The sequence below is a fragment of the Bos indicus x Bos taurus genome, chromosome X (genome assembly GCF_003369695.1).
Source record: "Bos indicus x Bos taurus breed Angus x Brahman F1 hybrid chromosome X, Bos_hybrid_MaternalHap_v2.0, whole genome shotgun sequence".
Lineage (NCBI taxonomy): Eukaryota > Metazoa > Chordata > Mammalia > Artiodactyla > Bovidae > Bos > Bos indicus x Bos taurus.
Window position 1 is genome coordinate 57919386 of NC_040105.1, and position 22442 is coordinate 57941827.

The 22442-nt window shown below is 38.8% G+C and overlaps 1 protein-coding gene across 2 annotated transcripts in view; it reads right to left on the bottom strand.

Moving 5' to 3' along the window:
- The window catches only part of ZNF81 (zinc finger protein 81), a 108636-nt gene extending 91256 nt beyond the window's left edge, over positions 1-17380 (bottom strand). Inside the window, exons 1-2 of one of the 2 annotated variants that reach the window (XM_027533000.1) lie at positions 16648-17380; positions 4477-4723 (exon numbers count right to left, since the gene is read on the bottom strand). In XM_027533000.1, the coding sequence (XP_027388801.1) occupies positions 4477-4548 (72 nt within the window). In that variant the 5' untranslated portion in view covers positions 4549-4723; positions 16648-17380. The remainder of the gene's footprint in view (positions 1-4476; positions 4724-16647) is intronic. The other variant, XM_027532999.1, reaches the window with a different exon arrangement.
- Between the last annotated feature and the right edge of the window lie 5062 nt (positions 17381-22442).

Below are 22442 nucleotides of genomic sequence, written 5' to 3' on the forward strand. Positions count from 1 at the left end.
TGGAAAGGGTATATGGGAGACTAAGGTCAAAATTGGAGGGCATGTATTCTCTTTCAAAAGATTTTTACAAAATACAATAATCACATAAAAATTTGTGCAACATAAATAGTTGGCCTAACTGATTATTCAAGGCAAATACTTATCTAATTCCCATTCTGGTCTGGAAACAGATCATTGCCAGCTTTTTGTCCAGGAGTCTCCTCATGCCTGAGGTCAAAGAGTTGGACACGACTGGGTGACTGAACAACAACAACCTGGTACATTAGGCAAGGATTTCTCTTGGGTATTTTCTAGAAGAGTTTCCTCATATGGTCTACACATGCTTTGATGAAGAAAGCTAAAATGTTTCCAAAGAGACTGTACCAGTTTATACTGCCACCAGCAGTCTATGGACTGCTGATATGAGCCAATACATCAGCAACTATATGTACTGAGATGAGTATATGAGCTACTGATACAGACCCTTATCCTTGCTAACAGTTGTCATTGTCAGGCTTCTTAAGTTTAGCCATTCTGGTGGAGGTATGGTAGGATTACATTGTGGTTTCACTTTTGCATTTCCCTGATTTCCCTGAGTACCATCTCACGTGTTACTAGCCATTTGGATTTCCTCCTTTGTTACACACCTATTCAAATAACCTCTCTGACTACAGGGTCATCTGCTTTTTCTTATTGTTCTGCTGTTCTTTATACATCCTGGGTACAAGTCCTCTGTTGTCTGTCTCTTCTTCCACTCTGAAGCTTGTGATTTTCTTTTCAATGGAAATAAGTTATCATAAAAGTCAGGAGAGTACCTGACTTTGGAAGTAGGGGAATTCTGGAATGCTAACTATGGACATTTTCTAGACCGTCATAGTGAAAAATTACTGAGCTGTACATGTTGGTTTTGCACGCTTTTCTGGACATACGTTATATTTCACAACAAAAATATTTTTTAAAAGATAGGCTGAATCTAGGACCCACTAACTCCATCCCTATGTATACAGTCAAGAGAGGGTGGACACACATACATGACATGAACAAAAATGTTCATGGCAGCATGGTTTATAACTCATTTTCTATTTTACCAAACGATTTAAAATTACCAAAAACTGATAAGAATTTGTCTTGTGGGCTACCTTTCCTGAACTAAAAAAAGAAAAAATAACAGTGTGCTCTCAACTGCTTTTACTTACATAAAGAAATTCACGCCGAGAAAACTAACTTGGTTATATGTATTAAAGAGAGGTGAACAGCGAGTTCCCTGGTGGTCCAGTGGTTAAGACTCTATGCTTCCACTCACCGCAGGGGGTGTGGGTTCAGTCCCTGGTCAGGGGACTAAGATCCCACATGCCCCACCATGGTGCAGCCAAAAACTAAATAAAAATTAAAAATAAAGAGAAGTGAATAGACAGGAAAAAGATAAGAGAATTTAGACTGTATATAGCTTTTCATATTTTAAAATTTTATATATATTTAAAATTTTTATTTTTGAGCCATCTGACTGTATTATCATTTAAAAATTAAATTTAAAAACTATTACTAATATAAGAGTGATAAGATACTAAACAAAAATCCTGAAAAGAAAAAGAGTTATCTAAAACAAAAACATGGGCTTCCCTGGTGGCTCAGTGGTAAATTCACCTGCCACTGCAGAAGACATGGGTTCAAACCCTGGTCCAGGAAGATTTCACATGCCACAAAGCAACTAAGCCCATATGCCACAACTGTTGAGCCTGTGCTCTAGAGCCCAGGAACTGCGGCTACTGAAGCCCATGTGCCCTAGAGCCCCTCCTCCACAGCCAAGAGAAGCCACTGCAATGACAAGCCCGAGCACTGCAAGTAGAGAGTAGCCCCTACTCACTGCAACTAGAGAAAGCCCTCATGAAGCAACGAAGACCCAACACAGCCTAAACAAATAAATAAATGAAATTATATATAAAAAACATATGTACAGTTGTTATCATAACAGATGCCATCTTGGGCCGCCTCACTGACCCTGCCTAGGGCTGTACCATGTAGTAAGTCTCTTCTCTGTCACCAAGGGCTTTGTATTAATAGTTAATAGATATTGCTTAATGATCATTAGATCTTGTGGCCTCTAGGCTCTATTAGTCTTTAAATAATAATGAAGACCTTCACTGAGGTATTCCCAGTGCCCATAAGACTAGTTGCCCATTCATAAAGCTTGACTTAGGAATGCACTTGCTGTTTCCAAGCACGTACCCACCCCCCAGACCCTAGGTTAACTGTGAAACTGTCCCAATCGTCCCTCAGCTGTGTAGGAGGCAGCTGTGAATGCTTCTGGTTCATCGCCCCCCTGATCTCACCCTGTGAGTAAGTTACCTATAACCATAAACTGATCCATTGATTATATGGAGTTGCCTGCCTCATTTTTCAGTCTCAAGATACCATTCCAGTATCTTGAGTATCCCTCCGTCTTCCAAAAATATAGAACAGCATTAATGAGAGACACAGAAGATGATTTGGGAGATAAAGTTTTTTTAAAAAAACTTCTAGGAAGGAGAGCAAAAGAGAAAGAAATGGAAATCGGTAGAGCAAAGAATTTAAAATATGGAGGCTCAACAACTGAAATAAGAGATTTTTTGAAAAGCAGAAAAAAATGTGTGTGTGAGCGGGAAAAGGACTAGACTGGAAACAGATTTGTAAAATTCTACACAAAAATGATTTCCAGCCTAGAATTCTACACTCAGCCAAAAAGATAAATTTATTATCAGGGTCAAATAAACATACTTCCATGGTATTTATTACTTTTGTATTTCTGTAAATGTATTTATACAATTATATATATTACATAAATACATTTTACGTGACATTTTCAGATATGCAAAGCTTCATAAAGTTCTCTTGTCATGCATCCATTTTCAAGGATATACTGAAGGAAGTACCCCACCCTCCAAATTAGGGGGTAAACCAAGAAAGAGGAAGACACAGGATCTAGGAAACAAGAAGGAAAAAAAAACAGGATTCTCAGGGAAAGGAATCTGATACAAGACAGAAGTAAAAAGGATTTCCTGATAGATGGTGGACAGAAGACACCAAAGTCATAGCTGTGTGTGAAGGCGAGAGAGCAACCAGACCAGCCTTCAGCAAGTCAACAAGGTCCAGGAGAGATTTTTTCAAAGAGAAGACACTGATACCCAGAGTTGAGATAGCACTCCCCGCTCTTACTTGCTGTGTTAACTTGGGTCAGATAGTTTTTCTCTATGCCCCAGTTTCCCCTTGGAGAAGGAAATGGCAATCCACTTCAGCATTCTTGCCTGGAAAATTTCATGGACAGGGGAGCCTGGGGGGGCTACAGTCCATGGGGCTGCAAAGAGTTGGATACGACTCAGCAACTAAACAACAAACAACAACAGTTTCCCCTTCTATAAAATGAGAAAAACAATGGTACCTACTTCTCCAGATTGTAACGAAGATGAGTTAGTAGATAGAGTGTATGTGTAACAGTGCTGGGCTCATAGTAAACACGGTATGAGTATTTATAAGTAATGTCACTATGTGTGTGTCCGACTCTTTGCAACCCCATGGACTGTAGCCCACCCAGCTCCTCTGTCCGTGGGATTCTCAAGGCAAGAATACTGGAGTGGGTTGCCAGTCCCTTCTCCAGGGGATCTTCCCGACTGGGGAATTGAACCTGAGTCTCACATTGCAGGTAGATTCTTTAACTGAATATACAGAGAGGAGATTTAACTAACTAGAAAGAATTTGGCGTTGAATTATTGATATGTATATAGTAAAGCAAAGAAATGATCAATCCATTAATTCCAGGGAACAGTAAAAGTTGTGAAGAAATAGTAAGCAGGGATACTACACAACTCAACTATAAACAGTCACAATAATAAACACGATAGATCTAATCAGAACAGTGATAGGTAGAGGCAAATGTGCATATGAGTGGAGGTGCGTGGAAAAGCTAAATCTCTACCTTACATAGTGGAAAGTCAGTAGATAATGTTCAAAACTAAAAAGAAATCCATTAAAAAGTTTAAGAGAGCTTGCTTCTAGAGAGCTGGAATCTGGGAGAAACAAAGCAGAGAAGAGCCATTGTTTTAAGAAGACTTTGACAACTATTTGGCACCTTTTGTCACTTATGGATAAACTAGAAACTAATTTCAAATTACAAAGTGGCAAAAAATATTCACAGAAATACTGGGTTAACCAAAAAGTTCGTTTGAGTTTTTTCCATAACATCGTACAGAAAACCCCAAACAAACTTTTTGGCCAACCCAATATATAAGAATGATAAAAGGTTATTAACCTTACTCTTAAAAAAAAACTCTGTAAAAATCCATAAGCTAATATAAATAAATCAACAATGGACAGAAGGAAATTCACATAAATAAATAAGCAATAAAAATCCCCTGATTATGTTGCCTGATTTAAAAAAAAAAAAGTCATACAAATTAAAATAGTGAGATATTATCTTTCATTCTGGAGAATTTCTGTCCCTGGGTGCCTCTTCCTACTCCTTACCTCACAGGAATTGTCACATCCCCCTGTACTCAGGGTCGGAGACGGCCCAGCAGCACTCCGATTGCCTGGCATCTTTCTGCTGGGCTTTACCCACAGGTTCTCTTGCTGACAACTCTGCTCTTCCCAGGAACCCGAGGTCAGGTGGGCACCTGTGGACTTAACCACAGCTGCTGATGCTTGATATGGAAGATCCTGCAGCCTTCACCACAGGGTCTGTCCCAAGGGCTAAGCAGAGATTCCAAAAAACCTGGAAAGACAGTGTTCATGTGGTCAGTTATTCTGCATTCACCCCACAAGTGCTTCCTGAGAACACCAAAGTATTGTTTATGGCACTGAATACTGTGGAGTAGACAGTCACATCAACCTGTTCAACCTATTCAAACTACTGAACCTATTCACATCAACCTATTCAAGTCATTCATCAAAACGGAATATGAGTGTGACCATGACACTCAGACTAAAATTAACAAAAGCTTCATTTCTAGCTCTGTCATCCTTTAGCTATATGAATATGAAAATGTTTCTTCAGGTTTTCTTTTCCCCAAAACAAATCAAAAATATTTATTTCAAGGGACTGTGAGAATTAAATGAGTTGATGTTTTTAAGCAACTCAGCAACAGACTGGCCCAGATAAATACTTAATTCATATTAGCAAGTATGGTTATTACAAGGAATCATGTAATATGCAGAAGGAGGTATCTCATTTAATGTGCACATCAATCCCATTATTTGTGTACTGCTGTAATTATTATTATCTCACAGTATGCATATAGAGGAGAAGGAAATGGCAACCCACTCCAGTATTCTTGCCTAGAGAATCCCGTGGACAGAGGAGCCTGGTGGGCTACAGTCCATGGGGTCACAAAGAGTCAGACACGACTGAAGTGCCATAGCATGCATGCATGCATTGGACAAGGAAATGGCAACCCACTGCAGTATTCTTGCCTGGAGAATCCCAGGGACACAGGAGCCTGGTGGGCTGCCGTCTATGGGGTCGCACAGAGTTGGACATGACTGAAGTGGCTTAGCAGCAGCAGCAGCAGCATGCATACAGAAACAGAGGTTTAGTGATGTTAAATTGAAGTCAGTCTACCTGGCTTCAAAGTTCACATTCTCAATGGTGTACCACATGGTACCTTATATGTGGGAGGCTCAAAATAAACATGGTTCTATTATTAAATAGATGTTGAAAACATGATTATAATTTGGAAAAAAAATGTTAAGTAAAGTTTCTTAAGACAGAAGATATATGCCATAAGGAAATTATTAACAGTCTGGGACTAAAATTTTTAATTGCCACAAAAACGTCCAGAGGTAAAAACTGTTTCTCCTGTTGAGGGAACTAGGGAGGGGAAGTTGTCTCCGTGTCCAAGCTGAGATACAATTTCATTATGATCAACTAATCCAGGCACTATAGATTTAGTCATTCTTGTTGGAGAAGGGTAAATATCACATAAACTGAGGAGGAACTTAAGACAAGAGAAGTTAAGAAATGAGATGAAAAAGAAACAGGAAAGCATACAAAATAAAAAGCAAAATAAAAAGTATGAATAGGTTAAATTTTAAACATGTAAAGATGACGTTGTTTCAGAGAAAGAGAGAATATGCTTTCTTTTCTTCTGCCTGTAGAACTTTTAACAAAATTCTATCAAATAACTTGGCCACAAAAAAACCTGGTAGATGTCTGAATGTTGGGAATGGACAGGCTGCATCCTTGATTATAGTATAAGATGTTCAATATCATAATGCCTTAGGAAATGCAATCAAAACCAAAAATGTTCTATTCATTAGCAAACCATTTCATATACACTAGGATGGCTAAAAAAAAAGACAGTAACTAATGTTGGTGAGATGTGAATAAATTTGAGCTCTCAGACAGTACTGGTAAAATTTTAAAAAGGTACAGCCACTCTGAAAAATACGTTGGCAGTTCCTCAAAATGCTACCCATATAGAGTCATCGTATGACCCAGCAGTTCTACTCCTAGTAGCTACCAAGAGAAATGAAAGCCCATGTCCACTCCAAAACTTGTGCACAAATATTCACAGCAGTATTATTCATAGTAGCCAAAAAGTGGAAACCATTTAAATGTCGACCAACTGATGAACAGATAAACAAAATTTGGTGTGTGCATACAATGGAGTATTATTTGGCAATAAAAAAAAAGTACCGAGGAGGAGCTAAGATGGCAGAGGAATAGGACGGGGAGAACACTTTCTCCCCAACAAATTCATCAAAAGAACATTTAAACGCCGAGTAAATGCCACAAAACAACTTCTGAATGCCGGCAGAGGACATCAGGCACCCAGAAAAGCAACCCATTGTCTTCGAAAGGAGTGGAGAAACTTTTCATCTTTAACCTAGATGTTTTATCAATGGTGCTGTATAGAAGGAGAAGTTTTGAGACTACTGTAAAAATAAGACCGCCAACTGGAAGCAGGAGGCTTAAGTCCAAACCCTGACTCCAAGGAACATTAATTGACAAGAGCTCATCAAACGCCTCCATACCTACACTGAAACCAAGCACCACACAAGGGCCACCAAGTTCCAGGGCAAGACATACCAAGCAAATTCTCCAGCAACACAGGAACACAGCCCTGAGCTCCAAGATACAGGCTGCCCAAAGTCACCCCAAAACCATAGACATCTCATAACTCATTACTGGACGCTTCATTGCACTCCAGAGAGAAGAAATCCAGCTCCACCCACCAGAACACCGACACCAGCTTCCCTAACCAAGAAACCTTGACAAGCCACCTGTACAAACCCACACACAGAGAGGAAACGCCACAATAAAGAGAACTCCACAAACTGCCAGAATACAGAAAGGACACCCCAAACTCAGCAATTTAAACAAGATGGAGAGACAGAGGAATACCCAGCAGGTAAAGGAACAGGATAAATGCCCACCAAACCAAACAAAAGAGGAAGAGATAGGGAATCTACCTGATAAAGAATTCCGAATAATGATAGTGAAATTGATCCAAAATCTTGAAATCAAAATGGAATCACAGATAAATAGCCTGGAGACAAGGATTGAGAAGATGCAAGAAAGGTTTAACAAGGACCGAGAAGAAATAAAAAAGAGTCAATATATAATGAATAATGCAATAAATGAGATCAAAAACACTCTGGAGGCAATACATAGTAGAATAACAGAGGCAGAAGATAGGATTAGTGAATTAGAAGATAGAATGGTAGAAATAAATGAATCAGAGAGGAAAAAAGAAAAATGAATTAAAAGAAATGAGGACAATCTCAGAGACCTCCAGGACAATATTAAACGCTACAACATTCGAATCATAGGGGTCCCAGAAGAAGAAGACAAAAAGAAAGACCATGAGAAAATACTTGAGGAGATAATAGTTGAAAACTTCCCTAAAATGGGCAAGGACATAATCACTCAAGTACAAGAAACCCAGAGAGTCCCAAACAGGATAAACCCAAGGCAAAACACCCCAAGACACATATTAATCAAATTAACAAAGATCAAACACAAAGAACAAATATTAAAAGCAGCAAGGGAAAAACAACAAATAACACACAAGGGAATTCCCATAAGGATAACAGCTGATCTTTCTATAGAAACTCTCCAAGCCAGGAGGGAATGGCAAGACATACTTAAAGTGATGAAAGAAAATAACCTACAGCCCAGATTATTGTACCCAGAAAGGATCTCATTCAAACATGAAGGAGAAATCAAAAGCTTTACAGACAAGCAAAAGCTGAGAGAATTCAGCACCACAAAACCAGCTCTCCAACAAATACTAAAGGATATTCTCTAGACAGGAAACACAAAAAGGGTGTATAAATTTGAACCCAAAACAATAAAGTAAATGGCAACAGGATCATACTTATCAATAATTACCTTAAACGTAAATGGGTTGAATGCCCCAACCAAAAGACAAAGACTGGCTGAATGGATACAAAAACAAGACCCCTGTATATGTTGTCTACAAGAGACCCACCTCAAAACAGGGACACATACAGACTGAAAGTGAAGGGCTGGAAAAAGATTTTCCATGCAAATAGGGACCAAAAGAAAGCAGGAGTAGCAATACTCATATCAGATAAAATAGACTTTAAAACAAAGGCTGTGAAAAGAGACAAAGAAGGACACTACATAATGATCAAAGGATCAATCCAAGAAGAAGATATAACAATTATAAATATATATGCATCCAACATAGGAGCACCACAATATGTAAGTCAAATGCTAACAAGTATGAAAGGAGAAGTTAACAATAACACAATAATAGTGGGAGACTTTAATACCCCACTCACACCTATGGATAGATCAACTAAACAGAACATTAACAAGGAAACACAAACTTTAAATGATACAATAGACCAGTTAGACCTAATTGATATCTATAGGACATTTCATCCCAAAACAATGAATTTCACCTTGTTCTCAAGTGCACACGGAACCATCTCCAGGACAGATCACATCCTGGGCCATAAATCTAGCCTTGGTAAATTCAGAAAAACTGAAATCATTCCAAGCATCTTTTCTGACCACAATGCAGTAAGATTAGATCTCAATTACAGGAGAAAAACTATTAAAAATTCCAACATATGCAGGCTGAACAACACGCTGCTGAATAACCAACAAATCACAGAAAAAATCAAAAAAGAAATAAAAATTTTCATAGAAATGAATGAAAATGAAAATATAACAACCCAAAGCCTGTGGGACACTTTAAAGCAGTCCTAAGGGGAAAGTTCACAGCAGTACAGGCATACCTCAAGAAATAAGAAAAAAGTCAAATAAATAATCTAACTCTACACCTAAAGCAACTAGAAAAGGAAGAAATGAAGAACCCCAGGGTTAGTAGAAGGAAAGAAATCTTAAAAATTAGGGCAGAAATAAATGCAAAAGAAACAAAAGAGACCATAGCAAAAATCGACAAAGCCAAAAGCTGGTTCTTTGAAAGGATAAATAAAATTGACAAACCATTAGCCAGACTCATCAAGAAACAAAGGGAGAAAAGTCAAATCAATAAAATTAGAAATGAAAATGGAGAGATCACAACAGACAACACAGAAATACAAAAGATCATAAGAGACTACTATCAACAATTATATGGCAATAAAATGGACAACATGGAAGAAATGGACAAATTCTTAGAAAAGTACAACTTTCCAAAACTGGACCAGGAAGAAATAGAAAATCTTAACAGACCCATCACAAGCACAGAAATTGAAACTGTAATCAGAAATCTTCCAGCAAACAAAAGCCCACGTCCAGACGGCTTCACAGCTGAATTCTACCAGAAATTTAGAGAAGAGCTAACACCTATCCTACTCAAACTCTTCCAGAAAATCGCAGAGGAAGGTAAACCTCCAAACTCATTCTAGGAGGCCACCATCACCCTAATACCAAAACCTGACAAAGATGCCACAAAAAAAGAAAACTACAGGCCAATATGATTGATGAACATAGATGCAAAAATCCTTAACAAAATTCTAGCAATCAGAATCCAACAACACATTAAAAAGATCGTACACCACGACCAAGTCGGCTTTATCCCAGGGATGCAAGGATTCTTCAATATCCGCAAATCAATCAGTGTAATACACCACATTAACAAATTGAAAAATAAAAACCACATGATTATCTCAATAGATGCAGAGAAAGCCCTTGACAAAATTCAACATCCATTTATGATAAAAACTCTCCAGAAAGCAGGAATAGAAGGAACATGCCTCAACATAATAAAAGCTATATATGACAAACCCACAGCAAACATTATCCTCAATGGTGAAAAATTGAAAGCATTTCCTCTAAAGTCAGGAACAAGACAAGGGTGCCCACTTTCACCATTACTGTTCAACATAGTTTTGGAAGTTTTGGCCACAGCAATCAGAGCAAAAAAAGAAATAAAAGGAATCCAAATTGGAAAAGAAGAAGTAAAACTCTCACGGCTTACAGATGACATGATCCTCTACTTGGAAAACCCTAAAGACTCCACCAGAAAATTACTAGAACTAATCAGTGAATATAGTAAAGTTGCAGGATATAAAACCAACACACAGAAGTCCCTTACATTCCTATACACTAATAATGAGAAAATAGAAAGAGAAATTAAGGAAACAATTCCATTCACCATTGCAACGAAAAGAATAAAATACTTAGGAATATATCTACCTAAAGAAACTAAAGACCTATATATAGAAAACTATAAAACACTGGTGAAAGAAATCAAAGAGGACACTAATAGATGGAGAAATATACCATGTTCATGGATTGGAAGAATCAGTATAGTGAAAATGAATATACTACCTAAAGCAATTTATAGATTCAATGCAATCCCTATCAAGCTACCAACAGTATTCTTCACAGAGCTAGAACAAATAACTTCACAATTTGTATGGAAATACAGAAAACCTCAAATAGCCAAAGCTATCTTGAGAAAGAAGAATGGAACTGGAGGAATCAACCTGCCTGACTTCAGGCTCTACTACAAAGCCACAGTCATAAAGACAGTATGGTACTGGCACAAAGACAGAAATATAGATCAATGGAACAAAACAGAAAGCCCAGAGATAAATCCACGCACATATGGACACCTTATCTTTGACAAAGCAGGCAAGAATATACAATGGATTAAAGACAATCTCTTTAACAAGTGGTGCTGGGAAAACTGGTCAACCACTTGCAAAAGAATGAAACTAGAGCACTTTCTAACACCATACACAAAAATAAACTCAAAATGGATTGAAGATCTAAACGTAAGACCAGAAACTATAAAACTCCTAGAGGAGAACATAGGCAAAACACTCTCTGACATACATCACAGCAGGATCCTCTATGACCCACCTCCCAGAATACTGGAAATAAAAGCAAAAATAAACAAATGGGACCTAATTAAACTTAAAAGCTTCTGCACAACAAAGGAAACTATAAGCAAGGTGAAAAGACAGCCTTCAGAATGGAAGAAAATAATAGCAAATGAAGCAACAGACAACCAACTAATCTCAAAAATATACAAGCAACTCCTACAGCTCAATTCCAGAAAAATAAATGACCCAATCAAAAAATGGGCCAAAGTACTAAATAGACATTTCTCCAAAGAAGACATGCAGATGGCTAACAAACACATGACAAGATACTCAACATCACTCATTATCAGAGAAATGCAAATCAAAACCACTATGAGGTACCATTTCATGCCAGTCAGAATGGCTGTGATCCAAAAGTCTACAAGCAATAAATGCTGGAGAGGGTGTGGAGAAAAGGGAACCCTCTTACACTGTTGGTGGGAATGCAAACTAGTACAGCCACTATGGAGAACAGTGTGGACATTCCTTAAAAAACTGGAACTAGAACTGCCTTATGATCCAGCAATCCCACTGCTGGGCATACACACTGAGGAAACCAGAATTGAAAGAGACACGTGTACCCCAATGTTCATCGCAGCACTGTTTATAACAGCCAGGACATGGAAGCAACCTAGATGTCCATCAGCAGATGAATGGATAAGAAAGCTGTGGTACATATACACAATGGAGTATTACTCAGCCATTAAAAAGAATACATTTGAATCAGTTCTAATGAGGTGGATGAAACTGGAGCCTATTATACAGAGTGAAGTAAGCCAGAAAGAAAAACACCAATACAGTATACTAACGCATATATATGGAATTTAGAAAGATGGTAACAATAACCCTGTATGCGAGACAGCAAAAGAGACACAGATGTATAGAACAGTCTTTTGGACTCTGTGGGAGAGGGAGAGGGTGGGATGATTTGGGAGAATGGCATTGAAATACGTATAATATCATATATGAAACGAAAAAAAAAAAAAAAAGAAGTACCAATATATGCTATAACATAAATGAACCTTGAAATCATTATCTTAAGGGAAAGAAGTCAGTCACAAAAGACCACATATTTTATGATTCCATATATATGAAATGTCCATAATAGGCAAACACATGAGGCAGAAAACTGATTAGAAGTTTCCTAGGGCTGGGGACACAGGGTGGCATGAATGATGAATGTCTGCTAATGCATGAAAAGTTTCTTTCTGGGGTACTGAAAACGTTCTAAAATTATACTGTGGTGTTGACTAAACAATTCCGTGAATGTACTAAAAGTCACTGAACCGTACACTTCAAATTGATGAATTTTAAGGTGTTGAATATATATACATGTCTCTTTTATATAACTAAATAAATCAATCTGCTTTAAAAGAAAAAGAAAGTGAAAGTCGCTCAGTCGTGTCCAACTCTTTGCGACCACGTGGACTATACAGTCCTTGGAATTCTCCAGGCCAGAATACTGAAGCGGGTAGCCTTTCCCTTCTCCAAGGGATCTCCCCAACCCAGGGATCGAACCCAGGTCTCCCACATTGCAGGCAGATTCTCTACCCGCCGAGCCACAAGGGAAAAAAAGAAAAAGAACACTTTCCTAAATAACCCAGGATCAAAGTCAGAAATCAATACAAAAGCTACAAAATTTTTACCAGAAGTCATGGAACATGCTAAAGTTGTATACGGAGTGAAATGTATATATTTAAATGGCTTTATTTTTAATTAAAAATAAATATAACAGGTGCAGATGGAGTCACCTGGAGCTTGAGCAGCTGCACGAGGGTATCAAAGACCATGCCCATGGACAAACTAAGGACAGAAGTCCAGGAGTGTATTCCATAGAGCCAGCCAAAAAACTTTAAGGTAAAGAATACAGCAAAACCAGTTACCACTAATTCAAAGAAAATAAATATTGTGAAAGATGAAAAATCTAATAGAGTGGAAAAATCTGTAGGTATACAAAAGGAACTTGCACATTTCTCAAAAGGTTTTTATCTTTAATCTCTATAGAAACAACTGATTTTTCAGCAGTGTCATAAAAATGAACCAGTTAACAGTGGTGAAGCTACAAGATTAATGGCTCAGCTGTACTACACTGGTGATGTATGAAATTGCCCCCAGAGACCAACAAAGTAAATATACAAATAAATAGAACAAAAAAGAGATACATGTGTCTTTTTCAACCCTGGTTTCCTCAGGGTATATGAGGTGGATGAACCTAGAACCTATTATAGAGAGTGAAGTGAGGTCAGCAAGAGAAAGATAAATACCATATTCTAATGCACAGAATCTAGAAAAATGGTTCTGAAGAATTTATTTACAGGGCAACAATGGAGAAACAGACATAGACAGTAGACTTATGGACATGGGGAGAGGGGAGGAGAGGGTGAGATGTATGGAAAGAGTAACATGGAAACTTAACATTACCATATGTAAAATCGATAGCCAACAGGAATTTGCTGTATGGCTCAGGAAACTCAAACAGGGGCTCTGTATCAACCTAGAGGGGTGGGATGGGGACGGAGATGGGAGGGAGGTTCAAAAGGGAGGGGATATATGCATACCTATGGCTGATTCATGTTGAGGTTTGACAGAAAACAAAATTCTGTAAAGCAATTACCTTTCAATAAAATAATAAATAAAAAAATGAACAAGAACAAAAGAGAGCTAAGTATTCACTCTAAAACATCAGAAGTAGGAAAAAAAAAAAAACAAAACAAAATTAAGCACCCCCCCCCAAAGGAAAACAGTAATTAAGAAAAACCTTAAATAAATCAAATGAATATAACAGGAGTTTAAAGAAAACAAAGAGCTGGTCCTTTAAAACGACCAATGTCACAAATAACTCCCTAGCAAATGAGATAAAGAAGAGTTTAAAAACATATATATTCTCACACACACACACACACGCACACATATACAGAGAGAGAAGACAGAATGAGAATCATTCCCAGATAAGGCAGTGTTTCAAAGTAGTTATTGTAGGATATTATGCCTAACTGTATAGCAACATATTTTATATTGATGTGAAACAGGTGCTTACCTAGCAAAATTTACATTAACAAAGTTAATACAGGAAAATACAGATAGAAGAGAATAATGAATGTGGAAGAGACCAGGGGGAAAAAATGACATAACAACAAATACAAATAGAAAGACTCAAAGTTAAAAAGAAAAGGCACCGTCCACAGACCTCAGGGCCTAAGGAACAACTGCAGTGAGTTCCCTGGGTTTCCTTTCCTTCGAGTGTATCACAAACAGGCCACTAGAGAAGCTTATAACTCAGAACCATCAGTAGGCACAGACAACAAAGCTCTAAGAAAAGCCTGCATCAAAAGACCAAGAAAAGAGTCTCAAGAGTCCTAACTGAACATATCCATCCTACTCCAGCCAAACACGAATAGAATACACATTCTCTTCAAGCACCTGTGTGACACTCTCCAGGGTCATAAAACAAAACTTAACAAACTGGAATCATACAGCTTATGTTCTCTGATTATAATAGCATCAAACTAGAAATCAGTAACAGGTAACAGGAAAGTCGCCAAACTTTGGAAATTAAACAATACAATTAAATAATCCATGGATCAAAGAGGAAGTCTCAAGGGAAATTAAAAAGTAATGAATAAAAATGAAAATACAACATATCACAATTTGGGATGCAGATAAAGCAGTGTTGAAAGGTAAATTTATAATCCTAAATGTTTATATTAGAAAAGAATTAAGGTATTAATCAATAAGGTAAGCTTCCAACGTAAGATACTAGAAAAAGAAGAGCAAAGAAAACCCAAAGCAATCAGAAGGAAGCAAGTAATAAATGTAAGAGTGGAAATCAATAAAATTGAAAACAGAGAAAGATCAATGAAACTAAAAGCTGGTTTGTTGAAAAGACAATGAAATTCGTAATCCTCTAGCAAGACTGACAAAGATAAAAAGAGAGAAGACACAAATTACCAATATCAGAAATGAAACAGTAGATATAACTATAGATTCTGTAGTCATTGAAAGTAAGGGAATATTACACACCGCTTTATGCACATAAATTCAATAACTTGGATGAAATAGTCCAATTTTCTCACAAAACATAGACTCCTACAATTTACCCACTATTAAATATGTAGGTACTCTGAACAGACACTAAATAGATAACCTGAATAGTTATTTAACTACTGCAGAAATTGAAGCCATAATCAAAAGCTTCCAAAAGGAAATTTCCAGGCCCAGATGGTTTCACTGGAGAATTCTACTGAACATTAAAAGAAAAAATATCATCTACATAATCTCTTCCAGAAAATAGAAGAGGAGAGAACACTTCCTAACTCATTTATTGAGATCTGTATTATCCTAATACTAAAACCAAAGACAGGACCAAAAAAGAAAACTACAGACCAATGTCTGTCACAAACTTGGACACAAAAATCCTCAAAAAAAGCATTAATTAATAATTCTTGCAATATAAAAAAAAAGAATTACACACCACAAGCAAGTGAAGTTTATTCCAGGAATGTAAGGCTGGTTCAATATTCAAAAATCAATAAGGGGATTCCCCCATATTAACAAGCTAAAGAAGAAAAATCATATAAATTCATACAGTATTGACAAAATTCAACATACTTTCACGATAAAAGCAGACACATAGACAAATAGAACATAACTAAGAATCTAGAAATAGCTGCACAAAAGTATGGCAAATTTATTTTTGACAAAGGTACAAAAGGAGTCAGTGGAGGAACTGCAGTCTTTTTAACAAACGGTGCTTAAGTAATCGAATGAACATTCAAATATATGCACCTCGATCTAAGACTAACCGCTCCATACAAAACAACTCAAATTGGATCATGGACAGCGGAAGAAGAAATGAATAAAATCATTATCACAGTGAAGACTTAATCTCTCCTTTCTCTGTAAGAGAATAAGCAAACAAAAAAGTACAAATTTTGTACAACACAATTGACAGCTAAACAATTAAATATCATTTTCGAGTTATACAAGGAACATTTATTAAAAAGTCACCAAAGACTAGGCCATGAGTCCCCTCAGATTTCAAGAAATGAGCTTCATGCAGACATTTTTCTAACCAAAGAAAACTTAGAAGTCTAGTAAAACGATAAACTTTTGTAAAATGAAAGCGCACTTCTAAATAATTCATGGACCAAAAAAAAAAAAAAAAAATCAACTCTTGGAAAACACTTAGAATATAATGCACCAAACCCTGTGGGTCTCAGAGTGAACTTTAAGACCTTAACATTGATATGAGAAAAGAGGAAAGCCTGAAAAATAAAAGGCGAATCATCCAACTATATCCAGACAACCGATTCCATCACTGACCAGACAGAATTCCCCAACACTCACCCTCCCTCGGTCCCCTTTACCTTCACACCGCTCCGGCAAAGAGCAACGGGATCCTCTTCACAACAACTATTAAACCTCGGCAGAAAACTGCAGCCGCTTCCGGTCACCACCCCTAGCACCGCCCCTTCTCGGGGTTTGGGTGGGAGGTTCACACGAAGGGGCGTGGCTCTGCACAGGCGCAAAACCACGTTCGAAGCCACAGTCAACCAACAGTCAACATGGCGATGTTACGGAGTCAATGTTTTGGGGCATTCAATGCCCCTCGGCAGCGTTGTCAGGCGGGGAATGTGGCCGCGCCCAAGTTGCGCTTCCCCGTGGGGTACGCCATGTCGGAGGAGTGTCCATTCCGTACAGAGGATGAGGAAGCCTCTACTCACGTTGCGGAGCGGTGGCGAGCAAGAATGGGGGCGTTTCTCTGGGCGGGCTTCTTGGAGAAAGAATCTTTGGCTCTGAACTCTATGGATCTGTGTAATGATGTTCAGAGAAGGTGAGAGGCCTCTGGGAAGACACAGAGATGCCAGTGGCTATTATCTCCTGGCAGATAACAGGGGATGAGAAGTCGGACTGCTTGTAGGCTTCTCCTGGAACATATCACGAGGGGCGAAAGGGAAGAAACCAGGGACCTACAGGCCCTCCTAGGATAAAGCGCTGGAGGAAAGGGGGAAGGAGTCAGCGTAAGCTTCCCCTCTGCTGGGCTTGTGGGGTTGGCTGTGGGATTTGGATGCTCCCCAAATCGACATTATCGACATACCCACTCCAGCCACCCCAGCTAAAATAAGTTTTAAAATTTTCCCTTAATCTAATAACAATATGTCAATAAAAATATTTTAGGAAAATTTGCTTTTTTCATAAAATAAAATCTATATAGTAATAGTGCCCTTACTTTGCAAATGTAGCTTTAAGACAAGACCGCTTCTGCCCTTTAACCAGTTTGTTGCCCCTTGTCACCTCTAGTAAGGAAATCCTGGAGATGCCCTTGCCCTCTGGGAGATGTCACTGGGCCACATGAAGAAGTCATGCTGCCCTTCTCCTGGGAATGCCTACGTATCTTTCTACGTATTGGAACCCAAGTTCCAATATCTCCTTCATGGAATCCTCCTGACCGAGGTAGAGGGCTCTGTATCCCACTGCAGGCCCTTCTGAATCCTCAAGTAAGGAAGGTGTTTGGAGGAGCTCAGGTGTGAACTTGCTGGATGCTCTCAGTCCAGTGACATTCCATCTGGGCCTCAGTTTAACAATCTGGAATATAAGCGTGTCCTATTCCAATTAGCCTAAGAACATCTGGGATTAATCTGTAGTCTGACAAATTTATCAGTCAGTGAGGGAGACCACACACCAGAGGAACCATGGAGTGGTTCACTAAACAAAAGAAAAAATGGAGTTCTGAAATTCTGAGAAATGGTGAAGTTCAGATGAAATGTGAATGAAGCAGTGTTTTGGTAAACTCAAACCAAAGCCGGGCTATATGTGGACTATAAAGTGAACTCAGAATCCTGTTTCCTTGGAAACCATAAAGTTAAGATAGATATGGAACTTTCTATCTAGATACCCCCCTCTCTCTGCACTGGGGTTGGAAACCTTAGCTGCTCTTCAGCAAGAGTGGGATGTTTTATCTATACTGATATCAAACAGTTTGATACTTTATGATTGTAGAGAACAAAGTTTCTCAGTGAGTAAAAAAGCAGCAGTCACTCAAAGCAGGAGTTCTTTATGGCATTACAGATACAGGACATCCTTGAGAGAAATAATATTTCCTATTATTTTTCATCTGACTTTATCTGTGTCGGTTCTCCCAGCCTTATGAATGGCAGAGCATACTTTTACATTCTTAGCTAATTTTTACTTTCTTAGATGGTTAGAGTCTCTGATTATCCCAGATTCTCTTTCTGCCCCTATAGTCCTGGTCTGGGTGTTTGCTGAATGAATACATGAAAGAAGAAATGGAATCAGTGGAAGCATGTTTGGTATGCATACTAGTCTAATACAGCGCCAGGAATCATTGTTAATGTCATGTCATAATAGTACTATGGTTATGTTTTTAAAAAGCTAAGTCTACTAGACTATTTCAGAGAAGAAAGAAGGAGCCAATAATCATACGAAGAGATGTTCAAAGTCATTAGTGATCAGGGAAATACAAATAATGAGAAAACATTTTACACCCATTCAACTTGCAAAAATTATGTCTGACAAAACAGACTGTTGGAGAGGATATATAAATACAGGATCTTCTTGCCCTGTTGAAGGAATATAAATCAGTGTGACCACTTCAGAAAATAGTTGGCATTTCCTCCTGCAGTGAATATTTACAGACCTCACAATCTATCCTGTCCATGCTTAGGAATATATCTATGAGAACCACTTGCACAGGAAACCTAGAATATGCATGGTATCTTGTTCACGATAGCAAAACCTGGAAACAAAAGTGAATGGAGTCAAAATGAATGAACCAGAACAGTACCCAACAATAGGGATGAATTTAAGGCGGGGGGCGGGGGGGGGGGAACTGTGATTCCCGAAATAGTATAAAAAGCGTAACACACTTTCATAAAACTAAAAAGAATTATTTAGGATTTTGTATAGTTGTGATAAAATTGTATTAAAAGGAAATAAAAAATTGATGAACTTGGTATTTAGGATGATGTTTACCTCAGTTGAGGACAGGCAGGGCCAGGAATTGAGGAGACACGTGGTTAGATGGAATTATTGTTAAGGCCATACCTTTTATTTTGGGTGGTAGGTGAATAAGTGCTAATCATATTATTAAAACTAACTTAATGTTTAAGTTAATCTGGAAAATTAAACTGTTAGATGGTGAGATGGACAGGGAAGTTGGGCGTGCTGCAGTCCATGGGGTCGTGAAGACTCAGACACGACTTGGTGATTGAACAACAACAACAAACTTAGATAAATATCTAAATATAAAAAGAGAAAGTCTGCATGGAGAAAAGTACAGTCCTGTCCTTGAATGGACTAAGAAAATCTTTGGCCCCAGCCCAGAGACGCCACCCAGTGGTGGGATGATCAAGAAGGCAGGCGCTCCATGGCCTTGACACTTAACTGTGGCCCCTGCCAAAGGTGCTCTGCCTCTAAGGCTCACCCCGGCACACCACTCATGTACCTGCTCAAATGTCTTTTTTTCTTTAAAAAAAAATTACTGAAATGCAGTTGATTAGCAATGTTGTATTAGTTTCAAGTGCACAGTAAAGTGATTCAGCTATACAGTCATCATTTTTACATTCTCTTCTATTATAGGTCATTACAAGATACTGAATATAGTTCCCTGTGCTATATAGTAGGTGCCTGTTGTTTATCTACTTTATGTATGGTAATGTGCATCTGTTAATCCCATACTCGCAATTAACCCCTCCCACTTTGAAAGTGAAAGTCACTCAGTCGTGTCCTACTCTTTGTGATCCCACAGACTATACAGTCCATGGAATTCTCCAGGCCAGAATACCGGAGTGGGTAGCCTTTCCCTTCTCCAGGGGATCTCCCCAACCCAGGGATCCAACCCATGTCTCCTGCATTGCAGGCGGATTCTTTACCAGCTGAGCCACAAGGGAAGCCCTCCCACTTTGGTAGCCATTAATTTTGAATCACCTGGTAAATAGGCCAGAGTAGCTCGTCCAGATGAGGACTGTGTTGCCTCTGATGTCCAAAGAGGCCCTAGGTGTTGTCCCTCCTTTTTGCTTACGGAAGAGCCAGATGCAAAACTTCCTCTTCAAGAGGTTAGAAGGAGTATCTCAACAAGCCCCCCACCACTGGACCCCTAGTAATCTCACTGAGATAGAAGGCCTCTGAATTTTTTCTCAGATTCATTTCCCGTCCTCTGACACACAAATATCTTATCCACAAGTCTACAGTAGTTGGTCACTCTTGTCCATTAGGTCCAATCAGCATAATATCCATGTAATGGACCAATGTGGGGTTCCCAGGTGGCACCGGTGGTAAAGAATCTGCCTGCCAGTGCAAGAGATGTAAGGGACATGGGTTCGACCCCTGGGTTGGGAAGATCCCCTGAAGTAGGTCACAGCAACCCACTCCAATATTCTTACCTGGAGAATCCTGTGGACAGCGGAGCCTGGCAGGCTACAGTCCATAGTGTCGCAAAGAGCCAGACATGATTAAAGTGACTGAGCATGAAGACATGTGATGTGATGTCTTGTGGAAGGGAAAGTTGACCAAAATCCCTACAAACTAAATTATGACACAGGACTGGAGAGTTGATCTACCTCTGAGGTAGGACAGTGAAGGTATATAGCTGGCCTTGCCAATGGAAAGAAAACTGCTTTTGCTGGTCTTTACTAGCAGCACTGATTTTAAAAAAGGCATTTACCAGATAAGTATCTACATGCCAAGTATCAAAGGATGTGTTCGTTTGCTCAGGCAACAAAACTGTATCTGGTATAGCAGCTGCTGTTGGAGACACTACCTGGTTAAGTTTAGATAATCCACTGTCCTTCTCCAAGATCCATTTGTCTTCTGCACAGCACGACAAATAGGCACGTTGAATGAGGATGTAGTGGAACCACCATCCCTGCATCTTGTAATAACTTACAATGGAAGAGAATGTAAAAATAATGACTGTATAACTGAATCACTTTACTGTGCACTTGAAGCTAATACAACATTGCTAATCAACTGCATTTCAGTAATTTTTTAAAAAAGAAAAAAAAAAAGACATTTGAGCAGGTGCATGAGTGGTGTGCCGGGGTGAGCCTTAGGGGCAGAGCACCTTTGGCAGGGGCCACAGTTAAGTGTCAAGGCCATGGAGCGCCTGCCTTCTTGATCATCCCACCACTGGGTGGCGTCTCTGGGCTGGGGCCAAAGATTTTCTTAGTCCATTCAAGGACAGGACTGTACTTTTCTCCATGCAGACTTTCTCTTTTTATATTTAGATATTTATCTAAGTTTGTTGTTGTTGTTCAATCACCAAGTCGTGTCTGAGTCTTCACAACCCCATGGACTACAGCACGCCCGACTTCCCTGTCCATCTCACCATCTAACAGTTTAATTTTCCTGATTAATATAGTAGAGCTTTGTTCTTTATTTTACTTATAGTATTGTGTATAATTTAATCTCAAACTTCCGATTTAACCCTCTTCCCCACCTGCCTTTGGTAACCATAAATTTGTTTTCTACATCTGTGAGTTTATTTCTGTTGTATAAATAAGTTCATTTGTACCATGTTTTTAAAATCCACATATAAGATATTATCATTCAGATGTGTTTTCCTCAGATGTTTTCCTTCCCTGACCTATCCCACAACTCTCTAACTCCTCACTATGCATTTGTTTTCTTCATAGCCTTCCTTTTTATTGGAATTTATCTTATTCATTTCCTGTTTGCTCATTTCTGTTCATGCTGATATTGCAGTGATTTCTGCTTCTCACATATGTATTCAGCTGCTTTATTTTTAGTATCTTTTTTTTTTTTTAAACAACTTAGTCTTTTATTTGCCCAAGGCCAGCTGTTGCAGGCACTGAGGCCCCAAGACTTCCAGAAGGGGTGGGGGTGGGGGGAGTCACCCTGCCTCCCAGGTGCTGCCTGCCCCATCCTGCTTCCTGCAGGAGATGGGAGAGTAGAGAAAGTGTGCCCTTGCACCATCAAGTATCTCAATTGTGGGTGTGTGTCAGTCGCTCAGTCGTATCCGACTCTTGCGACCCCATGGACTGTAGCCCACCAGCCTCCTCTGTCCAAGGGATTCTCCAGGCAAGAGTACTGGAGAGGGTTGCCATTTCCTTCTCCATATTTTTAGTATCTTTACCACACATGTAGAGAGCAGCAAAACATAT